At 43.4% G+C, this 20,946-nt stretch overlaps 1 protein-coding gene across 1 annotated transcript in view; it reads left to right on the top strand.

Moving 5' to 3' along the window:
* The window catches only part of LOC104516800 (grainyhead-like protein 2 homolog), a gene marked incomplete at its 5' end in the record, with an annotated part of 30,737 nt that extends 10,078 nt beyond the window's left edge, over nt 1-20,659 (top strand). Inside the window, 7 exons of the mRNA XM_010161246.1 lie at nt 4,940-5,027; nt 5,117-5,256; nt 7,471-7,502; nt 8,509-8,603; nt 14,053-14,138; nt 19,343-19,407; nt 20,545-20,659. Of these exons, the coding sequence (XP_010159548.1) occupies nt 4,940-5,027; nt 5,117-5,256; nt 7,471-7,502; nt 8,509-8,603; nt 14,053-14,138; nt 19,343-19,407; nt 20,545-20,659 (621 nt within the window). The remainder of the gene's footprint in view (nt 1-4,939; nt 5,028-5,116; nt 5,257-7,470; nt 7,503-8,508; nt 8,604-14,052; nt 14,139-19,342; nt 19,408-20,544) is intronic.
* Nucleotides 20,660-20,946: the final 287 nt, after the last annotated feature.

Raw genomic sequence — 20,946 nt, 5'->3', positions numbered from 1 at the left:
CCCCCCCCCCCCCCCCGCCGCCCACTTGATTCCATACTGTTATTTTGGAAGCTTAAATGAGACTTCTATGTTGCTTGGATTTTCCTATTCAAAGTAAACCGCAAAAAACATATTAGCCATTCCCATTTTGTAGTTCAGTAACTATTTTTTTTCCTTTTTTTGATCACTCCCTCTTTTGCAAAATTTTGTTCTTTCACAGTGGGTTTCCTCACTGCTTTGTGGGAATTGCTAAGATTTTTCAGCACCAAAACATCGATCATGTTTTAATGAGTCTGACAGTGTCATGGTCAGCTGTATATATCACCGAGTAGAAAGAGTTGCTTAGAAGTGTTATCTCTGTGATGATTCTTGAATGTGAGCATGACCACGTTTCAGTTGTGTTTGACACCTGCCAGCTGATGCCTTTAACCCTGCTGGGAAAGATCTTCCAGGGGAGAGCTGATGCCTGGATTCTAGTCAAGGTTGAGGGATTCAGGAGCCTACATCTATTTAAGTGGCTCGGAAATTTATCCAGATTAGTTGTGCCATCTTACAGGCAGGAATAGAAAGGCAAAAGGCCATGCCCCAGGCAGTACGTAGCATTAACTTTTTAAAGGAAAAGTTAAGAGTTCAACTGTTGCAGGTCTCAGTGCTGCTGTTCCTTCCCCTTTTTCAGTTCATTCCCCTGTTGCTGTCTTGACAACGGGATCTTGAGGGCTAATCAGTCAGCTGTGTCAGTGGAGCAAAAACTTTGAAAGTAATGAATGTAAATGTATGCACTGAGGTCTGCTTGCAGTCAAAATGTTATGCTTTTAATTGTAACTTTGAATGTCAGATATTTAGAGATTTGAAGCTGCAGCTGGATGTTAAAAGCTCAGTAAATATCAAAGTAACAAGTCGGTTTTATCTACCTGTGATTGAAAAGCAATTAGAAAAACTTGAATTATTTAAAAAAAGGAAGGAAATTCAGAGCACAAACTCATCAAGGGTGACCTGTAGACACAACTGGTGGAGATTTTGAATAATACATGTTCATTGCTTCTTACAGCTTAATTGGCATTTCAAGTATCCAGACTAGAAAGCAGGAAATGAATGTTGAGTCTTTTAATCAAAACTGTCTCACAGTAAAGAAAAGATCACAGGGGTAGTTTAAGCGTTATCCACATCAAAACTATATTGAGAGCGGGAACTGGAGGGCTCAGGGGTATCAATAATGGGAGATAGATCTGTATAATATAAACGTATACATGCACACAGAGCTTTTCAACTTAACGCAGAGCTGAAAATGAACTGAATGAATGAAAACGAATGGAAGTTATTGAGGTCAATTCGCATGACAGTTCATGTTAACTGACATCTGGAAAGAGAGTGAGGCCCAATTCTCCCCTCACTTACCCTGCTACATCTTTACCGACATCCGTTTGTCATGATGCTTTTGTAAGTAAATAAATGGTTGGAGAATTTCCACTTGCTGGTGGGCCTGGGAGAATTCTTCGTGCTCAGAGGAAGGTAGCTGGTGTGGCTGGGTACCCTCATCTTTCCAAGCTGCCAAAATAAACCCTTGGCAGTGGTTGATGTGGTGCTGAATGGAGGGTCCCTGGCTCAGTCTCTCTGCTGAGTCTGCAACTGGCCCTCTAGTGACAAAGACAGGGTGTGCTGCCTGTTTGGGGAAGGCCGCGAAGGTGAGACAGTTACTGCCCTTTTGTCATGATCCAATAAGGAACTATTATGGTGCCATGAAAAAAACCCACACAAACAACAACAACCAGCAAGCATATAATAATTTTTATACATTTAAGAAGTGTGAATTGCACTGTTCTACCCCAATCCCCCAAAGGGAAGCTGATGAGAAAAGTGCCTGATTTTTTACAGTCCTCTGGATCAGAGGAACTGCACAAAAAATTCCTCCTGCCAGCCGAAGTACTGAAATATATCTTGGTTTGAAACGTGGAAGAAAAAATGTTTCTCTGCCTGACAGTGTTGTTACAAATGTTTTTTTTCCTGCAGTGCAGGACCAGTAGATGTGTTTGTATATTAACTTGGGTAAATCACAAGCAGAGGTGCCCAGTTTTTAAGAAAAACATTTGCTGGTGAATTAATGTCCTCCAGCTGAAACACAGCAGAACTGTTGTGGAAAGAGTATCCCTGGAGAAATAAAACTGCATTTGGCTGAGTGCTACATATTATATATGTTTTAATATTTACTCAGTCAGTTGCTTAAATTTAATGTTCATTTACATATAAACTAGAGAGCAACACCAACTCAGATCCAGTGTGTGCTTTGTGACACAAATGTGTGGAGATAAAGGCTGCAAAGGTTGTAATTGTGTGCTTTCTCCCTATTCATTCTCCAATCTTTTGTCCCAGTTTATTTTCCAGTAGGCAGTCTTCAAAGCAAGTGTTATAGTGTACATCTTATTTTCTCAGTGCAAATTCTCTCTGCCCTTGCAGTCTTTTTCTCATGTGCACATCACTGGTGCTGCATTATGGTAAGAGAACATAATTTTTATTCCTTAAGTAGGTTGTCAGGGAAACTTGCTACCAGGCCTATTTATATTTGTATATTGCGCGATGCTTTAGCCACTGTGTACAAAGGAACAGGGAATTCAGAGATATTTTGATTTTCTGTATGTGATTAGCCTTGCTGAAAAGAAGGAGAAGCATTTGACTTGGCAAATACCGTAACATGGTTCCAAAATCAAATAAATTAATCCCGTTTTCTTTACTCTGAAAAACTGCATGTTGTTTGGAATGTATGCAGTTCCTGCCCTCTTGTCTTCAGTACGGATTGTCATAGAGAAAATGAATTATCATAGCGTATTGAGCAACTCTAATTGTCTATTAATCTTCAGCTTTAGAGAGGAGCCTATTGCCACGTCCTACCAGATGTGGAATGCTTTGGCCTTGAACTAGTAACAGGTGTTACACGTGAGCTGCTTACTGGTGATGGGAGTGGTCCTGCTGCTGCCAAGGGCTTTGCTAGGCTGGGAGCTAGAATGCAAGACGTATGCTTAAATGAGCTGAAGACTTGGAAGAAAAATATTTTGAATCAGCTGAAATTCATAGGCTGCATTTTGCTAATGGTTAGTAGCAGAAGTACTCATTGCATTTATACAAATTCCAGACATCAATGTAAAAATGAAACACTCACTCAAGTATTTGATGGGTCAGAGCCTAATTTATAGACCCCTATGAGAGGGTTATTTCTTCCTCTGTCCTGAAGAGAGATGCATGTTCTGATTTATTAGATGTGTGTCAGACGGCTCAGCTGTCCAGCAGAAATGCTCTGGTATGCAGAAATCTTACTGTGGTCCGTTGTCTCGGTACCTGCAACGACATATATCGTGTAGGCCTGGCTGGCCCCTGCGCTGTGTGAGATGGGATGTTCCTAGCTCAGAAGGGCTGGTACGTAGTTTTGTGGGTACTACAGTTGCTTTACCAAGTTCATACTTACAGAGAATATCAAAGAAAAATCAGCGAAATATATATTCTGTGTTGTGAATAAAAGGCAGAGTCCTCCTCAGGTTTGTGCTTTCTTGAGAGGAATCTCATGAGGGCTGCTGTGTACGAAACTACTTTCAAGGTCCATCCCACTTGCTGTGAGCAGCGGAGCGGCAGCTCTGCGGTAGGGCTGTGGCTGCCGGGCAGAGCTGCTCCGTGCAGCACAGGGCTCTCGGGGATGGGCCTTCTGCAGAGCAGGGGCTGCGAGGCGTATTTGTGCTCCTTTCTGCCAGAGAACAGGTAGCCTTTAAAGATACGTACCCCTAGAAACAATTTTGACAGGAGCACGACTCTGAATCCCTTGTCTTCTGCGGTTGAGGTCAGTGACGACTGGATTGGGACCTGGGTCTGGCGGCAACGTTTCTGTTAGGCACCTTCATGTTTTTTAAAAAGCTGTTTCTTCCTCCACCCCTTTCAACCTCTGGAAGTCTGTTGATAGATCACAGCCAGGAGTACATCTTTCCTTGCATTCTTTCAAGCTTGGTTCATTGGCTCATGTGTGAATTTTGCCATCTTGAGTGGATATTTTTGGCTTTCCTTACCTCCCTCCCCCTTTTATTTTAAAGAAATTTCTAATTTTAATTTGGAAAAAAATGTTTAATTTTGCATGCTGTCTGGGAGCATATGGATCTTTAATACCCTTCACAACATGACTATTCATATTTATAAAGTAAATTAGGAGAACTTCAAAGGAGGTGTTGCTGCTTTTTATGTCAATAACAAGTTTTATTTTCTAAACTTGTTGAGAGTGTATTTACATAACAGAAGCCTGCAACCTCCCAGGAGTTCCTGGGGCCTATTAGGGCAGTGCTACATTGCCTTCCAGTTTCTGGAGGGCTTCTCCCTGTTTGAAATGCCTGTATCTTTTCTGTGAGAGCCCTTGCACTGTTGGCAAGCTGTCAGTGTATCCATCTTGCACTGGCAAATCTCAAAGGCCTCACCAAAGCTGGCCACGGTGGAGCAATGCCACCCCCAGACAAGGTGCGTGGAGGAGAGTTTACGGAATAGCTTAGCACAGATGTGATCTAAGACTATAGCAATCCTGCAGGTGTTTTACGTCAGTACATACACAAAGGATTTGGCCTGAGCCCTCCATCCATCGCAGAGGCACTGGGCTCGGGTGCCCTTTGTGCAAGTTGTGGTGGCAACAGCCCTGCTCCAGACTGCTCGCTGCCTGAGCCGTCCATCCCGTCTCCTCCAAGGCAGCATGTGGATATGTTCCTCTTGCTGCCTCCAGCCCTGGGAGCTGCTGGATGTGCCAGTCTGATTTTGGCCCACAGGTGATCGGTCTGGAGCTGGCATGTTCCCAACACCCTGGACAGATTTATCTGTAATGGGATAACCAGTCTCTGTTTCAGCATTTCTGATGTGTCCGTCGCTGTAGTTCCAGGCATTGCAGGATACAGTGCTCACAGTGACCTCTTGGATAATATCTGTGGGTTGTCTTTTTTTACATCAGGGAGCAGAAAGGAAAATCCGAGATGAAGAGAGGAAGCAGAACAGGAAGAAAGGCAAAGGCCAGACGTCCCAAACCTCGTGTAATAACTGTGAGTATGACAGGGCTGTCTTTCTGCTCTGGGCTAAGTCGCACTTAGAGTGCCTCCTCTCATAACATGTTGCTTTGTGATCCTCCTAGCAGCTGAAGGGAAGTTGAGCGGGCTCCCACTGCTAAAAAAGAGCGATATCACCTTCTTCAAAACAATGGCTGACCTGGATTCCCAGCCAGTTCTCTTCATACCTGACGTTCACTTTGGAAACCTGCAAAGAACTGGACAGGTAGGAAATGATAATGAGATGAGCCGGTGCCTACCTGCCGTCAGCCAGGAGTGCTCAGCCAGGAGTGCTCCGAGGTGGGTTTTAGGAAAACAAACTACTGTTCCTGGGGCCGTCGGTTTCAGCTCTCATTTTGGTAAATGAAGTTTTTGGTGAGTCACTTAAAAGACCTTACAAGAGGCACGTGCCTTTCCGAGTTCTGGGTGTGAAAAAAGAGTTTATACTTCATTAATAACTGACTAGTTTGTGTTTATTATGGGTTTGCCATTCTTTTGATAGGCAGAAAGAATGGAACAAATCGTCAAGAATTTTGAGATAGAAAGTTGATTTGTGACTAAAAGAACGTGGTTTTGAATGTGCTGTTTAGCTTGATGAAATGAAGCGCCACCTTGTGGTAGCAGAGAACCTCCTTCCCGTGATAAGTGACAACAAAGACCAAGCTCTACATGTGTGTGGAGATCAAGGGCTCACTAAATACCGCTGCCCATTTTCTGTCGGCATCACCTAGAGGTCTGGGGATTCCTTGGACGAAAACATTTTCACCCCACAAAGTAAAAATCTATCATGCTAATGTTAAAATTCAGTATTTGGCTTTGTTCAAAAGTGATGGAGTCATCATCACTAGTAAGTGTGAGGAAGTCTTTGCTCTGACTGTTTTAGGACCTTACTTTATTGCTTGCAGGGAAATTGCAAACCTGAATTGTAGGATCAGCTCTGACAATGTTTTGAATATGAACCATTATTTATTAACATCATAGGGTGTGGAATGAGACCTTTGTGCACGTGTTTATAAAGACAAATAGTAGATGAGGAAATTCTATATGAAACTTGGTGCAAAATACTAAAGTAATGAAGATTAAATGACACGGAGTTTTGGGATTGTCATTTATTTTAAAGCCATGAGGGCTGTGGTAGAGCAAAGCACAAAGAGTGCAGACATAGCGATCACAGCTGTCACTGACTTACTCTCCAAAATTGGAAAGACGCCCACTCGTGTATCAGTGCAGGGTACCTTCTGTCCTCATGGCTTTCATACCAGAATGGGGATTTGTCTCAAAACAGAGGAAGGTGGAAGCATTCCTTAGTATATGTAACCCTGTAAATAATTTTCTATGCTAACTGGAGGATACCCCCGTTTGCTAGCTCTTAGGCAATGTTCAACCCTGTCTTTTGCTGCTGGATAGATTGCAGTATCGTATTCTTGCTATCCTGAACTTTTCCACTGTTCTGTGTATTACTTAATATAGGAATGACTTATTATGACACTAATTTATTATTTATGAATGTTTTATTCTGAAAATGTAGCCACCTTTGGGTCCTGGTCATAGACTTGAGTTACAGACCTCAGCTTTGAACACACACGCCTCTGAGCTGTTTTCCTTGTCCAGGTTCGGCAGTGAAGGCTCCCCTTGAGAGCCAAGTGTGCTCTGAGTGCTGCCAAGTGCTGGAAGCCTACCTGAGAGGCTTTGCTCTGCCCCAGCAGGACACAGGGCTCCGGCACCCTGCCTTCGCCCCACGCCTGCGCCGTAACCCAGCAGTTGGGCTGCTGGTGCACTTGGTGCGGACCCACAGTGCAGGCACGCTGTGAGGAGTTTGGCTGACAGTTCTGTAAGGCTTTTGATAACAGACTGGGATTTTATACCCACCCTCCTACTCTTAGCTGCCTTTGCTGCTGTGGTAAATTTGGTCCCTCTGGCTGTGAGCTATGCTGATTTACACTTAACAACGGTCTGGACTCGTGCTTCTGCCCACAGCCTGTGTAGAAATGTTCAGCTGTACCATTAGCAATTGTATTTCCATTAGGCCTGTAGTTTAGTGTCGGTCTTCGCAGTTTAATTAGATTTTCAGATAGTATTAAATACATACGAAAGCTCATGAGCGTTGTGGCTTAAATCATATTAGGGGTAATTTCGGTGAGTAGTGATCTGATTTAGAGGATTGTAAAATAATAGAGAAACTGATAGAAACCAGGGGGGAGGGCAGTGCTGGCAAAATGCTTTGATACATTTCCATGAGATGATATTCGACAGCAGATTTTCTAAGCCACGCTTTTTCCAGATCACAGTTAGAACTAGAGGTGTTTGTGTTTTATAGAAGGAAAAGGATTTTTAACAGATGAAAAACTGCAAGCCACTTGTTGTCTTTTCTCCCTTTTGAAGTTACTCTATTAAGCCGGTGTCTGAGCTTCAGGAATAATTGTTTTTTTCACCCTTCTAGGTTTACTATAACACAGATGACGAGAGAGAAGGGTAAGACATCTATTGTTTCACAACCATTGCAGTTAGCCATTCAAACTCATAGAAAGTAGGCAGAAAACATGAAATCAGATAAAACTGATCCCCTTTTTCCCCTTCCCTCATGTTCTCCCGTTACTAACAGTGCGGGTGAAGTTCAGCCAGTATTAACTGCAGTGTGTGCAAGCCCCATACTTTTACAAGCTACTTGGATCCCAAGTGAGCACGCTCCAATCTGAGAATTTGGAGTAAGACGATTGCACTCACGTACATCTGCAAAAAGTGGCCTGTGGAAAGGAGTGGTTGGGCACCTGCAGCTAACATTGACTTGAAAACACGAGCACCTTTTTGTTTCTTTCACGGAGCTGATGTGCTTCCTAAGGCTCCAAGTGGAACTTGAGAAACAAAGGGTTGATTGCACCAAACCCGTTGGCTTCAGTTCTCTCCTCCAGAACTAAAAGGAGACACCAAGTCGTGCCTGAGTTGTGCAGATGGGAGAGGGCAGCGGTAGTGCCTTCAGCCCTCAGGTTCCCCGGCGGAGCGTGTCGCAGCTTCAGGCTGGATCTGGCACAGCATGTTATTGCTTTTGAACTTGCTGGCTCGTACGGTCTTGGATTTTAATTGCTGGAGTTTCCTGAGGCTGTCTCCTTGACCTCAGAGAGGAGGTGAATCAATGTGTAAATGCAGGTTCAGCTCCTGACTTAGCTGTTTCTTCCTCCCCGCCCCCCTTCCCTCAATATTTAAACAGTTAAGGGCCTTTGGGATTTTCAAAATAGTATGTAACACTGAAGCATATTTTCCTGTCACCTGTCCCAGCCAGTTGGTCTGGGCAATTTGAGAGGCCTGAAAAGTTCAGATAAGCATCAAAAGCTAAATCCTTGCAGTTTCTGGTCTGGTGCGACTTGAATAGCTAGTGGTGTTTTTGCCAGACCACAGAGAGAGTCATGGCTGCTGCTGTTGTCTCCTCTTCTGCTGGGAGCACAGTTTTACTGTGACATGGTCCCTGTTGTGTGTTTTCCAGTAGCAGTGTCCTGGTCAAAAGGATGTTCCGGCCTGTGGAGGAGGAGTTTGGTCCATCCCCTTTGAAACAAATGAAAGAAGATGGCCTGAAAAGAGGTAACAGTCAATTCACAGCAGATAAAAATAATGCTCTGGGACTCAGGCTGGGAAGGGCAGGTGGGACTTAGACCACATGAGCTGTTGATGCTAGTGCAAGTGTGGGGTAGATGGGAGTATCATTACACCTACCAGTATACAAGGAGGCATGTTAACAAGTGCTGATAATGATTTAAAAGCAGAAAAGAAAAAGGACTGTGCTATCTCAAGATGGGATCAGGACACAAGTGTATATAGAATATAAAAAAGCTTGAAAGTTTCTTGATCCTTGGCCAAGCTTCATAGTTCATAAATGTTCCAGTAGCAAATCTGTGGTTGTCTATTTTTAACTTCTGCTCATCTTTTCTGTTCTGGCTGGGCTCACAAGCAAATATGCAAGATGCACTGGGTCAGATACAGAGACCTTACGCAGGCAAGCTTCTGCTGACAGCAGAGGGAGATTAGCCTGAATAAAATCTCAGAAATTTCCTACCCAATTAGAAATATAAGGCATGGAGAGACATCTTCCAGCAGACCTAACTGAATTGTTTTAAGAGTTTGTTTCCCTTAACTGTTTTCAGTGCTTTGAGTGAATATGATCCCGGTCGTGTTTTATATGCTGTGCCAGTCCGAATACTGTCTTGCAGTCTGCTAGGGCGAAGCTGAGGTTGAGTAACATTGAAGCAATGGTTTAGGTCAGGCTGTTCAAGTTTGAACTGAAGGTAAGGATGAGCCGATGTTTTTGACCACAAAATCTGCTTTGCGTACAGTCACTTCCAGTGCAGTGCTCTAGGTGATAAGTTCCTACACTGCCTCTGTTAGACACTCTGGGGAACATATACTGTTCCTTCAGACTCCTGAGTTCTGTCATGTAAGTTTATTGGAGGCTCCAGAGGTTTGACCAACTTACATAACTCCAACTTACAAATGTTTTGAGGCTTATCCATCAGTTTGTGAAACAACAAAGCAACAAGGTGCAGAATTGAGCTCAGTGTTCTTAGTTGCACCCTGTGTAAGACTCATTTGAGCTTTATAGAAACAACTTCCCATGAGCCTGCATTTGCAAAGTTTCTCTGGTTAGGGTGGTGTGCTTGAACCCAGAGAAGCACGTGAGATTACAAGATGGAGATTGATATCTTCCTGGAATAAATGTGATCATATTCTTCTTTTAATTAAATCTTCAGTTAATTATGTGAGATTGGTACTGACCACAGACTTGCATCTGGTTGACTCAAGGCCTTGACCAAATTCACATTGTCAGGGCTCCATCAGGCAGGAAGGGACAGCCACAGGGGCTGCACAAAGAACCATCTTTGCCTGCAATTTCACCTGGGTTTCCCAGCTGGAAGCCTGGAGAGTTGCCTGTAAGGAGATACTGGTTTGCTTTGATTATTCCTGTCCTTTGCTGTGGTAAGTTGTTTTAATATTGTCCAGGACTTGCAACCATTTCAAGAGGAAGATTTGAAAGAAAAAAGGTATTTATCAACTGGTGGCAAAACTGTTCAATAATTAAATCCAGGAGAGGCACAGAACCAGAGAAGCTGGAGGATGCTCTCTTCACATCCCCTTCCTGTTCGGTGTTTCTCGCAACTTGGACTATACTGGCTGGAGGCCAAGCCTCTTCCAGCATGGCCTTTGCTCTGGTGAACTTCCTGCCATCGGGAACCCAGCATCTGGGATTGTGCTGATGGAGCGCAGCTCGGCTGAATCTGCCCGTTTGACGGTACTGTCTTTGCCACAGGAGTCACTGGGCATGAAAACGTTCTGCTGTTTTTCCTGGGCTCAGCCATCCTAGAAGCCTTTTTCTCCCAGATTTATTTGGTACAGCAGATTCAATAACTAAGGAGCAGCTATAGATGGGGCACAGGTGTAATGTTTGAGAGAGAGCATGTGTGATATGTGAAAATACACATTAAAAGCAATGTAATCCCAAGGTGGCTCATTACCAGAGCGGTGCAGGTACGTAGCACGCAGTGAGGGGTCCGAGCCTAGCTGAAGAACTGAAGTGGCACTGTGTGGCCTCACCTCTGCCTGATGGACCTAACTGTAATACTGCCTGGTGGAAGCAAAAGTATTAAGGTGAAGTGTTCAAGAGAACAGGTCCGAAGGGGTTTGCAAACCATCGGGCAAACAAGGTTCATGTTCTCACACAGGTAGCTGCGTCTTTGTGAATTATTCCTTCATCTTCTTGACCTCTAAGGGAGGTACAAATGCCCAATGCAGAAGTATAAAGTACGTAAATCTGTACCAGGTGTGGAGGGCAGCTAGTCACTTGGCTAGACTTGCGGCCTTTTCCTGTTTTGAGTTCTCAGTAAGTTTTCAAATCACTTTCCCTTTCAGATTTCATGGGGAGTTTCCCGTTAATTATAAATCCACCAGCTGTGTTACAGATCAGGGAGATAGCCAGTCCTGTAGTTCTCAGCTTGAAGAAAGTAATATTTTGTCTAGCTTTTGCCTCACAGGAAAGTCGTGTTAAACTACTCTGAAACACTGTGGGTTCATAACAATCAGGGTTTTTTTTCCTGTGGAGGACAGCATCCAGTATGGGAAAGGAAAGCTGGGACACAGCTACCAGCCCTACTTTCTATGTCTAAAATGCACTGCCATCTCCATCCAGACACCACTTCATCAAGACTGTAGTAGTTACTCGTAGGGTATCAGTGGGGGTGTTGGTAATGCCTGGGCTCAGACCTGCCTACTGGCCCAGGCAGGGGGACTTACTGTCCCATTGTGTCCATAGTTTCCTTTTTGGCAGGTGTCTGTTGCTTGCCTTTTGCTGTGGCAGATTTGCTGGTGGAGAGACAAGGTATTAACACTTTTATAAGAGGTATCTAACATTGTTTGGCATTCACAGTTTAGTGGTCTGGCTTCCAAAAATCTTGCCTTGCCTTCAGCTAAGGCTGGTTGCCACTGCAATTTTGTGAATCAGGGCTATTTCTTAAGTAGCTAAATATAAATTTATCATCCCCATCTTTGGCAATTCTTTTTAACATCTAAAGAGAATTAAGGACTACAGTGGGTTTCAGTGCTGGCAAGAAGGTTGAGAACTGAGGCCAGACAGTGTAGAGGTCAGACAAATTTGCATTTATCCTACTTTCTGTCAAAAGTAACTGGCTGTCTGATACAAGGGGCATCCCCCCCACCCTGGTATTGCTGTCTGTACTATTAAAGTGAGGCCATCTGGGTTCCACTGGAACTGAAGAACAACTCAAGGGTGTTTTTTTCACTTACATCTGCTCTTCAAAAGAGTTCAGCACAGAGGAAGATTCATTGAGACAGACCAGAGTAACAGAGCATAAGGACAGGGACGAGACAGGGCCTTCTTAAGGCGTCGCTGTCACTAGAAGTCATTTATGGAGAAGTGCCCTAGTGAATCAAAGCTGGGATTTTCACACCTTTCAGGGGAAAGAAAAACCCAACAACCCCCCATATGTTTACTAATCCTGTCTCTGTGTGCATAATAGCGATGCAAGCTCCCCGTTATCCTTGTAATGGATCCTGCATTCAGCATAACGTTGCCTGACATGTCAAGTGCAACAGAGAGATTTAAAGCTCAGCACTTGGGTTGTATGATGTCCCCAGCGTTAACCTTGGACCGAGTGATTTTTCCTCCTTTCAGATACGTTTGTAATTATTAAGGCTGGCAGAGGTTCAGGTGTTTGAAAAGCCAGGACTTACAGGACAAGCCCTCTAGTCAGAAGAAAAGAATTACTGAATTCATAAAGTTAGTACAGGTAAAATTAGCACTTTGAGCGGTGCTTGCTCTGCAAGTAAACATATCAAACCCAGTTATGTTTACCTACTGATGTGGATTTTTTTTGTTCTCTTATATTCTGACAGTTGTTGAAGTTGTGACCCAAAGTTTATCTCAGCTTCTAAGTCCTTTAAATGGAAACTCTCAGGCAGGTCCCCAAGAATTACCAAAATGCAGGTGAAAAGGATGTGACTCTGCGTCCCTGTGGCAGCAGTCTTGGGGTTCATATTTCTGAATTAAAGGTGAAAAAACCCACCATCGTCCTGCACATCTGGTTTGTAGACCAAGACAGGGGACTGATCTGCCCGTGTTTGAAATCTTTTTTCCATCATTTCAAAACCTGGGCAAAGCAGCTACAATTCTGTGCAAATGGGCCTGAGTCCTGCTATGGTCTTGACCTGAGGATTAGCTTCCAAACAATTGCCTCTGCTCGATGTTCTGAAAAATGCCACCATCTCTGTTCGTGCATCTGCAAGTCATCTGTTGAGTTACCTGGGGAAGATATTTTTGGGACCAAAGGATTAGCAGTTTCAAAAGATTTGTTTTTCTGTCTACCCATGTTGTTTGTCACACAGACATAAAATAGCTAACAGTGCATGTGCACTGGTACCTAAGGTGCAGCACCCACCCCCGTTTGAAAAGGCAGCTTATTTAGGGAACAAAATAAAATGCAGAACATCTTATTTAACCTGCTGCTTTATCAGTCATGTGAGATTACATCTAAAACACTTCTCCAGTGTTTGTGTTTATTCACTCTGTAGTGCTCTGCTTTGCTTTCACCACGTAAGAGCAGGCAGCTTATTTAGGGAACAAAATAAAATGCAGAACATCTTATTTAACCTGCTGCTTTATCAGAGTCATGTGAGATTACACCTAAAACACTTCTCCAGTGTTTTTGTTTATTCACTCTGTAGCGCTCTGCTTTGCTTTCACCGCGTAAGAGCAAGTTTCCTCCTTTTACCCGTACAAGTCAGAGAGGAGGATAGCAAGAGCTAGAGAGGGCAGGGCACTGCGCCTGGACCACTAAGACCCTGCAGGATGTCTGTGGGAGGAAGAGGAGGTTGTCAGAAGTACAAACGGCATTAGGATACCTGGGCAGCGGTGGAGGTGCAGGTAAAGGCCAGCCTGTCAGATGTGCTTTTGTGTGTCACCCCTGTAAACTCTCAGATGACTTTGGACTCACTCCTTCCAATGTTTATTTTCAAACTGGCCTGGCCCATTTGCAGTCATCTGTGGGGTAATGTCAGAGAGAATGATTTTGTTGACTTTGCTCTCAAAAAGCTCAGCTAGACGCAAACCGGGCTTTTCTGAACGTTCTTTCCCAGCCTTTTGGATGAAGCCTGCAGAGGTGCAAGCTGAGACACAGGTTTAGGAAGACCTGGCTTGTGTGTTCTTTCCTATAACCCAGGGACAGGGCCCTGAGCTTTTTAGCTTCTCTTATTTTACTAAATGGAGTTTTAAATTCTTGAAGATACAGATTCCTCACATTAAATTTGTTAAATTTTCTTTGTGTGTTGTCAAATCAACTATGATGTGCTTTCCGTCTTTTGATGACTGATGTTAGGGGAATACATTTTTTTCAAGTGCGACCCATCTTCAGCACTCCATTTTGTCTGTCATGGATTAATATTTGGTTTTCTACTCAATCTGGGGTGTTTCATCTGTTTATTTGACTGAACCTGCTCCAAGCTTGACTTTTTTTTTTTTCTGTTTCAGTGCTTTTGTATGTGAGGAAGGAGACAGATGAGGTGTTTGATGCTTTGATGCTGAAGTCACCCACAGTAAAGGGGTTAATGGAAGCGGTAAGTATCCGATGTCCTCACATTGTTTGTCTTTCTTGGCAAGAAAATCTTGAGGCTTTCAATGTATTGTTGAGATAAAACATAATATAAAGATTAAGTTATTCTCAAATACGTTTAAAGCATTTCATAAAGGCTTTCTGGAGCATGCCTCTGAAATGCTGGCATGTTCTGAATTCAGTGCTGTCAGCAGGTTGCTGGGATTAAATAGTCGCAGAGCTGATTTATTGGAGACCTGAGCCTTGAGGAATGGCAGTAATTAACCAGTGTCAGGGGAAGCAGGGAGGTGCAGGCTCCGTTTTCTGAAAGGCTTCTTTCTGAACTGGTGATTCAGAGCCTGTTGAATGCTCTGTAATGTCCATCAGTGTGTTCACAGGCATCTTTTAAAGAAGAGGCCCAAGGATGCACTGTTTCTGTATGATTTTCAGATGGCTTTTGTGCAATTGCTGTTCCGGCATATAAGAGGCAGTTGCTGAGCCAATGCAGACTAGTCATTCATGCCTCCTGTCTCAAATTCCTTCTCTAGCCCTCACTCCGAGAGACCTACCTACCAGCCTGCCTCTGCTGCTTCTTTGACATGTGTTTTTGCTTGTTGCCTGTTATCTGTGATCATGAGTGGCTATTTCCACATTTAATCCTGGTTTTATGAACCTATGGCTAGGACATGTGTGAAATCTGGTGAGTGAAGAGTGAAGAGGCAACCATGTTTCTCACTGCTTCGGTGGGGCGACCATTGTGAGATTGACATGTAGGATGCTGAGTTGATTTCCAGCCCTGGCTACTTGTAGGAGAGAAGATGGGCACGGATGGCAGTGTCTCTGGAGAGCTCAGATGAGTGCTGGAAGTGTGTATATTAATGCTGTCATAAACTGTCACAGTGTCTTGTTGCACATACCGGACACTTCGAATGCAGCAAAGACTGAGTTATTTGCTTAGTATTTGGCCAGTGGCAGAGGCAAAAAAAAAGATTTGTGGGTTATAGAGATGTTTAAAGCACCTATTGAGATCAGGGTGTCTCTGAGGAGAGTCAGCTGCATTCCAAGGATGTCCTCCTAACAGTGGTTTTGCCAGTACTGTTTGTTAGCTGTGACTGCAGCTCAGTTGTTAGGGGGGACATACATGCCTGTTCTCTTGAAGAGGCTGCAGTCTGATTAATGATAAGCTGTAGCAGGATTTCTTCTTATTTTTGTATGGAAGTTGAAAGTATGTTATACTCCATCTATAACCCATCAAGCTAACATGAATATTTTATCTCCAGTGCTCTGTGTCTCTCCATGCCTGTTCTCCAGCCACCATGTAACATAAAAACAAAGCTGGTGCAGAAGCAGGAAAGGTTTCTGCATACCTCTGTCAGCACAGCTGCTGACTCAGTGGCATGTTTTCAGCACCAGAGAAATCTGATCTGGTTTAAAATGTCCCAGTTCACTGGAAGGAACACATTCAGAAGATTTTAATTCTCTTTGGTAGGGTATCATGGATAAATCAATGCCAAAAAGCTGTCAAATTGCATACTCTTATCTATTCTTTACAGTCTTTTCAGCAAATGATGTAATTTTGTAATTGTGCACATCCTAAATACTCAATTCTAAACTCAGTACTAAGAACTTAGAAAGTGGGGCTCTGAATATTGTAGAGCCCCAGAACTGAAAGGCAGCACCAATGATCCTGAAGCATACCCTCCTCTGTTCATGGATTTGACTTTTTGTTGTTGTTGTTAATCACTATTCATGGTCTGTGGCTTTCTCCTGATTTCCCATGATTAATGCTATTGTTTTCTCAGATACTATGTTTATTTTATTCTCTCATATACCCCCATTCCAAATGAACAGTCATATTCCTTATCAGATTTCTTTCTTCTGGCAAATATCTCAGGTTTCAGAGCTACAGCAGATCTCAGAAAGTGATGCGAATGTTTGGGTTTTAAGTTGTTTGCACCCTACACTAGTCAGTCTTGATCAACAGAAAATAGTGAAACAACTGCCCATCACCTCATATGTGGTGACTGACCAGCTCTGAATCCTGGTCTCAGACTGATCCAAAGTGAGGTTAACTCTCTGGATCCCAGTAGGTACCCCAGCCTTACGTTGTGCAGAATCACGTATTTATTCAAATTACAGAAGGCAATCTAAATTGGGAAATTCATGCATCTCCCAAAGTCTTTCTAAAATTAAAATCTAACAGCTGAGTGCAGTAGAGCTTACTTAGACCACGGTTTATTAGATACCTGTTTGTCTATGCGTCCTTCCAACCAATGTAGTGCAGCAGACCGGATCATTCCATAGAAATAAGTTGGCAAAGATGTTTTCCTACATGCCTCAACCGACCAAGATGTTGCCCTTTCTGCTTTCCTGACTCCAGCAGAGAAAGCATTTCTGCTGGCTTGTGCAATCAGATACATACTGCAAACAAACTTGGCATGCCTGGGGACTACAGCCCAAAGGGACACCCAGCCTGTTATTTCAGTGCCGCTCTGAAGGCTGTCCCACTGCTTCAGGCATCCTAAGGGAAGGAGGGAATTCTCTGCTCAGAAGACTGAAAAATAGACAGTGGAGATGATAAATATTCCTCTGAATAAAGATATATTTTTAGAATTCATTGTAGCCTGCTTGGGGTCAGGTGAGAAATCCTGTTGTTTTATATGGGAGTTGGCAGCAGCGGTGTTCCCCCAAGTTGGCAAGAAACGTGTTTCAGAAGGGGGTGTTAAGTGAGATGTCCTAGCAGATGCTAGCTCTCTGCTTTCTCAGATTCTGCAGCAGGACTTAGCACGTTTGCACTGGAGACTCATTTTCTGAGCCTGTAAGTGGGAGGCTCGCCCATACACCCACTTCGAGCCCTGCGTCCACAGCTCACTGTTTGGTATAATTGGTTGAATCCTTAGGGGTTCCTGAGAAATGTGCTTATTCAGTCAGCTGGAAGTCTTTTGCAAAGCTCACTAATCCCTGCATGTTATATAAATCCTACACCTGTCACAGGCAGTGTGACAGGCAGGGCTTTCTCAGCCCTACCTCTCATAGCTTATCTAGGAAGTGGTGTCCCAGAGTCCCAAACCACTTTGAGCAACATTTGGAATGCCTGAGTGTTAGGTATCCCAAATGTCCTAAGGAAGTTTTACGCTGGCATGTGCAGAATGCTGTATATTAGCTGCTATTAAACCTCCTTGGCACAGGAATGTTTCTCCTTGTTTATTTGCATGGAGTCAGTGAAAGGTGTCTTCAGGTACTGATCTTTACAATACCGCTAGGCTTCAGAGTTAACACTCTAAAGAAGAAGATACATCATTTCCTCACATTCACACAGTTGTGACGTTTTCTGCAGTTTCAGGCTGCGGTTTTCCTCCGATGTCTGTTACGAAGAATTTTTTCAACCATCTGATGAAATGGAGCCATTTTTATTATTGTTTTACATGAAAGCTTATATTTAGGGATACAACAGAACCACAGATACAGAAGTTCAGCACCAGATTACTTATCTGACATTATTCTATTCAGACCATGGTAAGCAAATCTAGAAGGTATAAAAGAATAAAGGGAGAACATGAAAGTTTCTCTGAGAACTTCTCTAAGACAGTCAAGATTTGCCCTCACAGAGTGGCCACACATGTACACTGTAGTAAGAGGAAACTGCAGTGTAAAAGAAGCTTTATTGGTCCTTCATAATCTCAGAGTTACGCTATCCTTCTATGTACAAAGTTGTATCTTGGGTAAGATCACAATTATACAAGTATAGGTGATGTAGGCAATTACAGGCTAATTAATTCTCACTCTTAGAGGGTCCTGGCGCTCTCGTCCCTTGTGCTTGGGTTTCAACCTGTAGCTGTTGGAATCCATCCTTGGTGCTGGGTTTATCCATTGCTTTCTTTTAATTTTCTATTTAATGATAATTGCTTTAATTTACTTCTCCAAAATAGCACTTTTTCTCAGCGGGACTCTGAACACCAACACAAAGAAAAGTTTTTACAGTGACTGATGTTTAGCAGGCTTTAAATGGATTTTTAATTGTGCATTTCAGTTCTGTAATGCAGAGGACAAATAGTCAGCTATTTAGCTGCAACTTCATTTCACCTGGGAAGAGCAGGAAACTTTCTTTGGATGGCTGTAGAGTACCACAGAACATTAATCACTGAGAAAAAGTCATTTTCCTATAATTATATTGCCTTTTGAGACAATCCTCTTCCAAAGTATGAGCTGTGAGACCTGTTCCCTCAAAGAAGAGTCATAATTTGGAAAGGAAACCTGGCTCAGACTGTGGGCTCAGGGACACCATCCCCACAAGCACACTCACTGCAGAATGGACATCCAAAAAAGACATTAATACACTCCTGCAAACCATGCCAAAACATCCTAGTGAAGTGCTTGTTAGTGATGGTAATTTGTCAGCTAAGTAGTTCTTCCTTCAGAAGTTTTCCTCTATTTCCTGCTTTATCATTTGAGTAACTGTCAAGAGGCTTATTTTAGAAGTCCTTTACCTTGTAAACACGCCTCTCTGCGGCATCTCGTCTTGTTACCTGAACACTCAGATGATGTTTTCTGGGCCAAATACTGTTCTTATTTTGGCATCCTACTAACTAGACTGAGTCACCTCCCCAACAATACAGAAGCTTCCTAATCCCGTGTGTAGCGTGTCTGGGGCTCTCCCACAATAAACAGTCACTTGAAGATACTTCTCAGACAAAAGAAGTACCGCAGAGGGTCCTGTTAGCTTCACAAACCTTGAAAGGCTGTTGCAGAATAGAAACGTGCACCCTTTTTTCTCCTTGATCAGTGCATGTTGTGTTGCTACTCATCTGCCTTCTGCCCAGTGGAAGGAGCCTGTGCTTCCATGAGGCCAGAAAATCAGAACAAGAAAAAGCAGAAGGGTGGCAGATTAAGTTGAAATTCCCTGTTAAAATCTGAAGCTGGGAAGAGTGTTGAGCCCTTGAACAGAGCAGCAAGAGATGCTTAGGCAGTTTTGATGACTCACACCCTATGGAAACTATAGTCCCTAAGTTTCTGGATGGAAAAGATTGTGGGTTTTTGATCAAGATGCTTAGGATTGTTCCTCCTCGAGTCATCTTTAAGTGAAGCTTTGGTATGATTTTGAGTGACTTTTCTGTACAGCTATCCTGTTGAAGTTGGCAGAGATAGTGTTTTAATGCTTTATGTAAAGTGAGAGGTGATCATTTCATATTTCTCATTAGTCTTTAATGATATTTATTTTGATGATTTCAGATCTCTGAGAAATATGGCCTGCCGGTTGAAAAGATTGCAAAACTTTATAAGAAGAGCAAAAAGGGGTAAGTAAACAAACTCACTAAGGTCTATTGCAGGATCCTTTAGAAGTACTCGGAGATCCCAACTATGCTTGGGGCATCATGATGCTGGCCAGTATAAACACTTTTAGGAGATGTTCCCATAAACCCTGAAATCTCACTGTCTGTGGAGACAGCAAGGAGTGGAAGAGGAGGAAACCTGAATCTCCAGTCTGTGTCTGACCGTGGGAGAGGCACATCATTTGCTGTGAATGCAGAGCAGAATTTCCCTGCAGTGCTAGGAGGAAGTAGGCCACTGTCCGAATCTGAAAGGCAGACTGGCAATGTTTGCCGCAGGGGTTTCAGCTGAGTAAATTTAGATATGAGCATCACAGCTGTGGTTTTAGAATATCTAGACTACTATTCCGTGACATAAATCTTAAGCTCTCCACTTTACCTTTTTTTTACTTGTAAATAACCACAATATTGTAGTGATATCATTTTAAGTCAATCATTGATTTTCAGCCTTAACTCTAGCTCAGGACATTGTTTTGTCTGGGGATTTCTTCAGCTTTTGACAAGCACAAGAAGACAGGTGAAACTTCTCATGTTTTGCTTCTTTCTAACACTGTTCCCAAGGTTTGTATTTGTTGGAAGAAACAGTTTACATATAGAGAGTGAGGAAAACACTCATGTGCACTTCTAATAGTGATGTTCTCGCATCCAAGTCGAGTCCTACGCTCCTGAGCTGTGTGCAGAGCACAGACTACACTGCTTCCCCATGTTAGTGGCTCACACCGCAAAGGAGCGGCGGATCGCGCGGTGTGGCTGAGGAGTAGCGCGGAGGTGCACCTGCGGGAGCCAACACCAGGCATGGGAAAGCTGGGTCTGCCGTGGGTCTGGAATGCAGGTCACTTGTAGGCAGCTTATCAAGTGGGTTAACGTCCCAGCACTGGCATGTCTCTTACCTTAGCTACTTTGGCAAGTAGCCACCTCTAATCCAAAGGCGGTAAGGGACTGTGGGGCAGATCTTGATGATGATTCTCACTATTGTCCCTGTACTGTCATGTGCTGGAGTCTGGTTTTGCGTTGTAGTGAAGGCGAGCATGTGCTGTGGAGTGCATGGCTTTCCCTTTTGGTGTCCTGGTACATAAAAATACTGATTTTTGCCTTTGTCACCAGTATCTTGGTAAATATGGATGACAACATTATTGAGCACTACTCCAATGAGGACACGTTCATCCTGCACATGGAGAACATGGTTGATGGCTTCAAGGTCACACTGACGGAGATCTAGGCTCAGGCAGAGCCCTTTTGTAAAGAACCACAGCATTTCATTCTTCTTGGAAAGCAGAAGATTCCCCGGACAATTGACAGACATTGATCAGAGAAACTGTTACAAGACTGCTTTGAAAATACTGTCCATTCTGCACATGTGCACCCACTACATACGGACTGGAGTTTGTCAAGCACAAGGCCACTCATGTGAACCTGGTCCCTTATTTATTGTTCCCCACTCTCTAGTGTACAAGCAGTTACCAGCCCCCAGATTTGTAACCGGACGACCCACTGCAAATGTGAAAT

The sequence above is a fragment of the Eurypyga helias genome, unplaced genomic scaffold (assembly GCF_000690775.1).
Source record: "Eurypyga helias isolate BGI_N326 unplaced genomic scaffold, ASM69077v1 scaffold22431, whole genome shotgun sequence".
NCBI lineage: Eukaryota > Metazoa > Chordata > Aves > Eurypygiformes > Eurypygidae > Eurypyga > Eurypyga helias.
The sequence above is the reverse complement of the archived record's forward strand: the minus strand, read 5'-3'. Positions and strand labels throughout refer to the sequence as shown.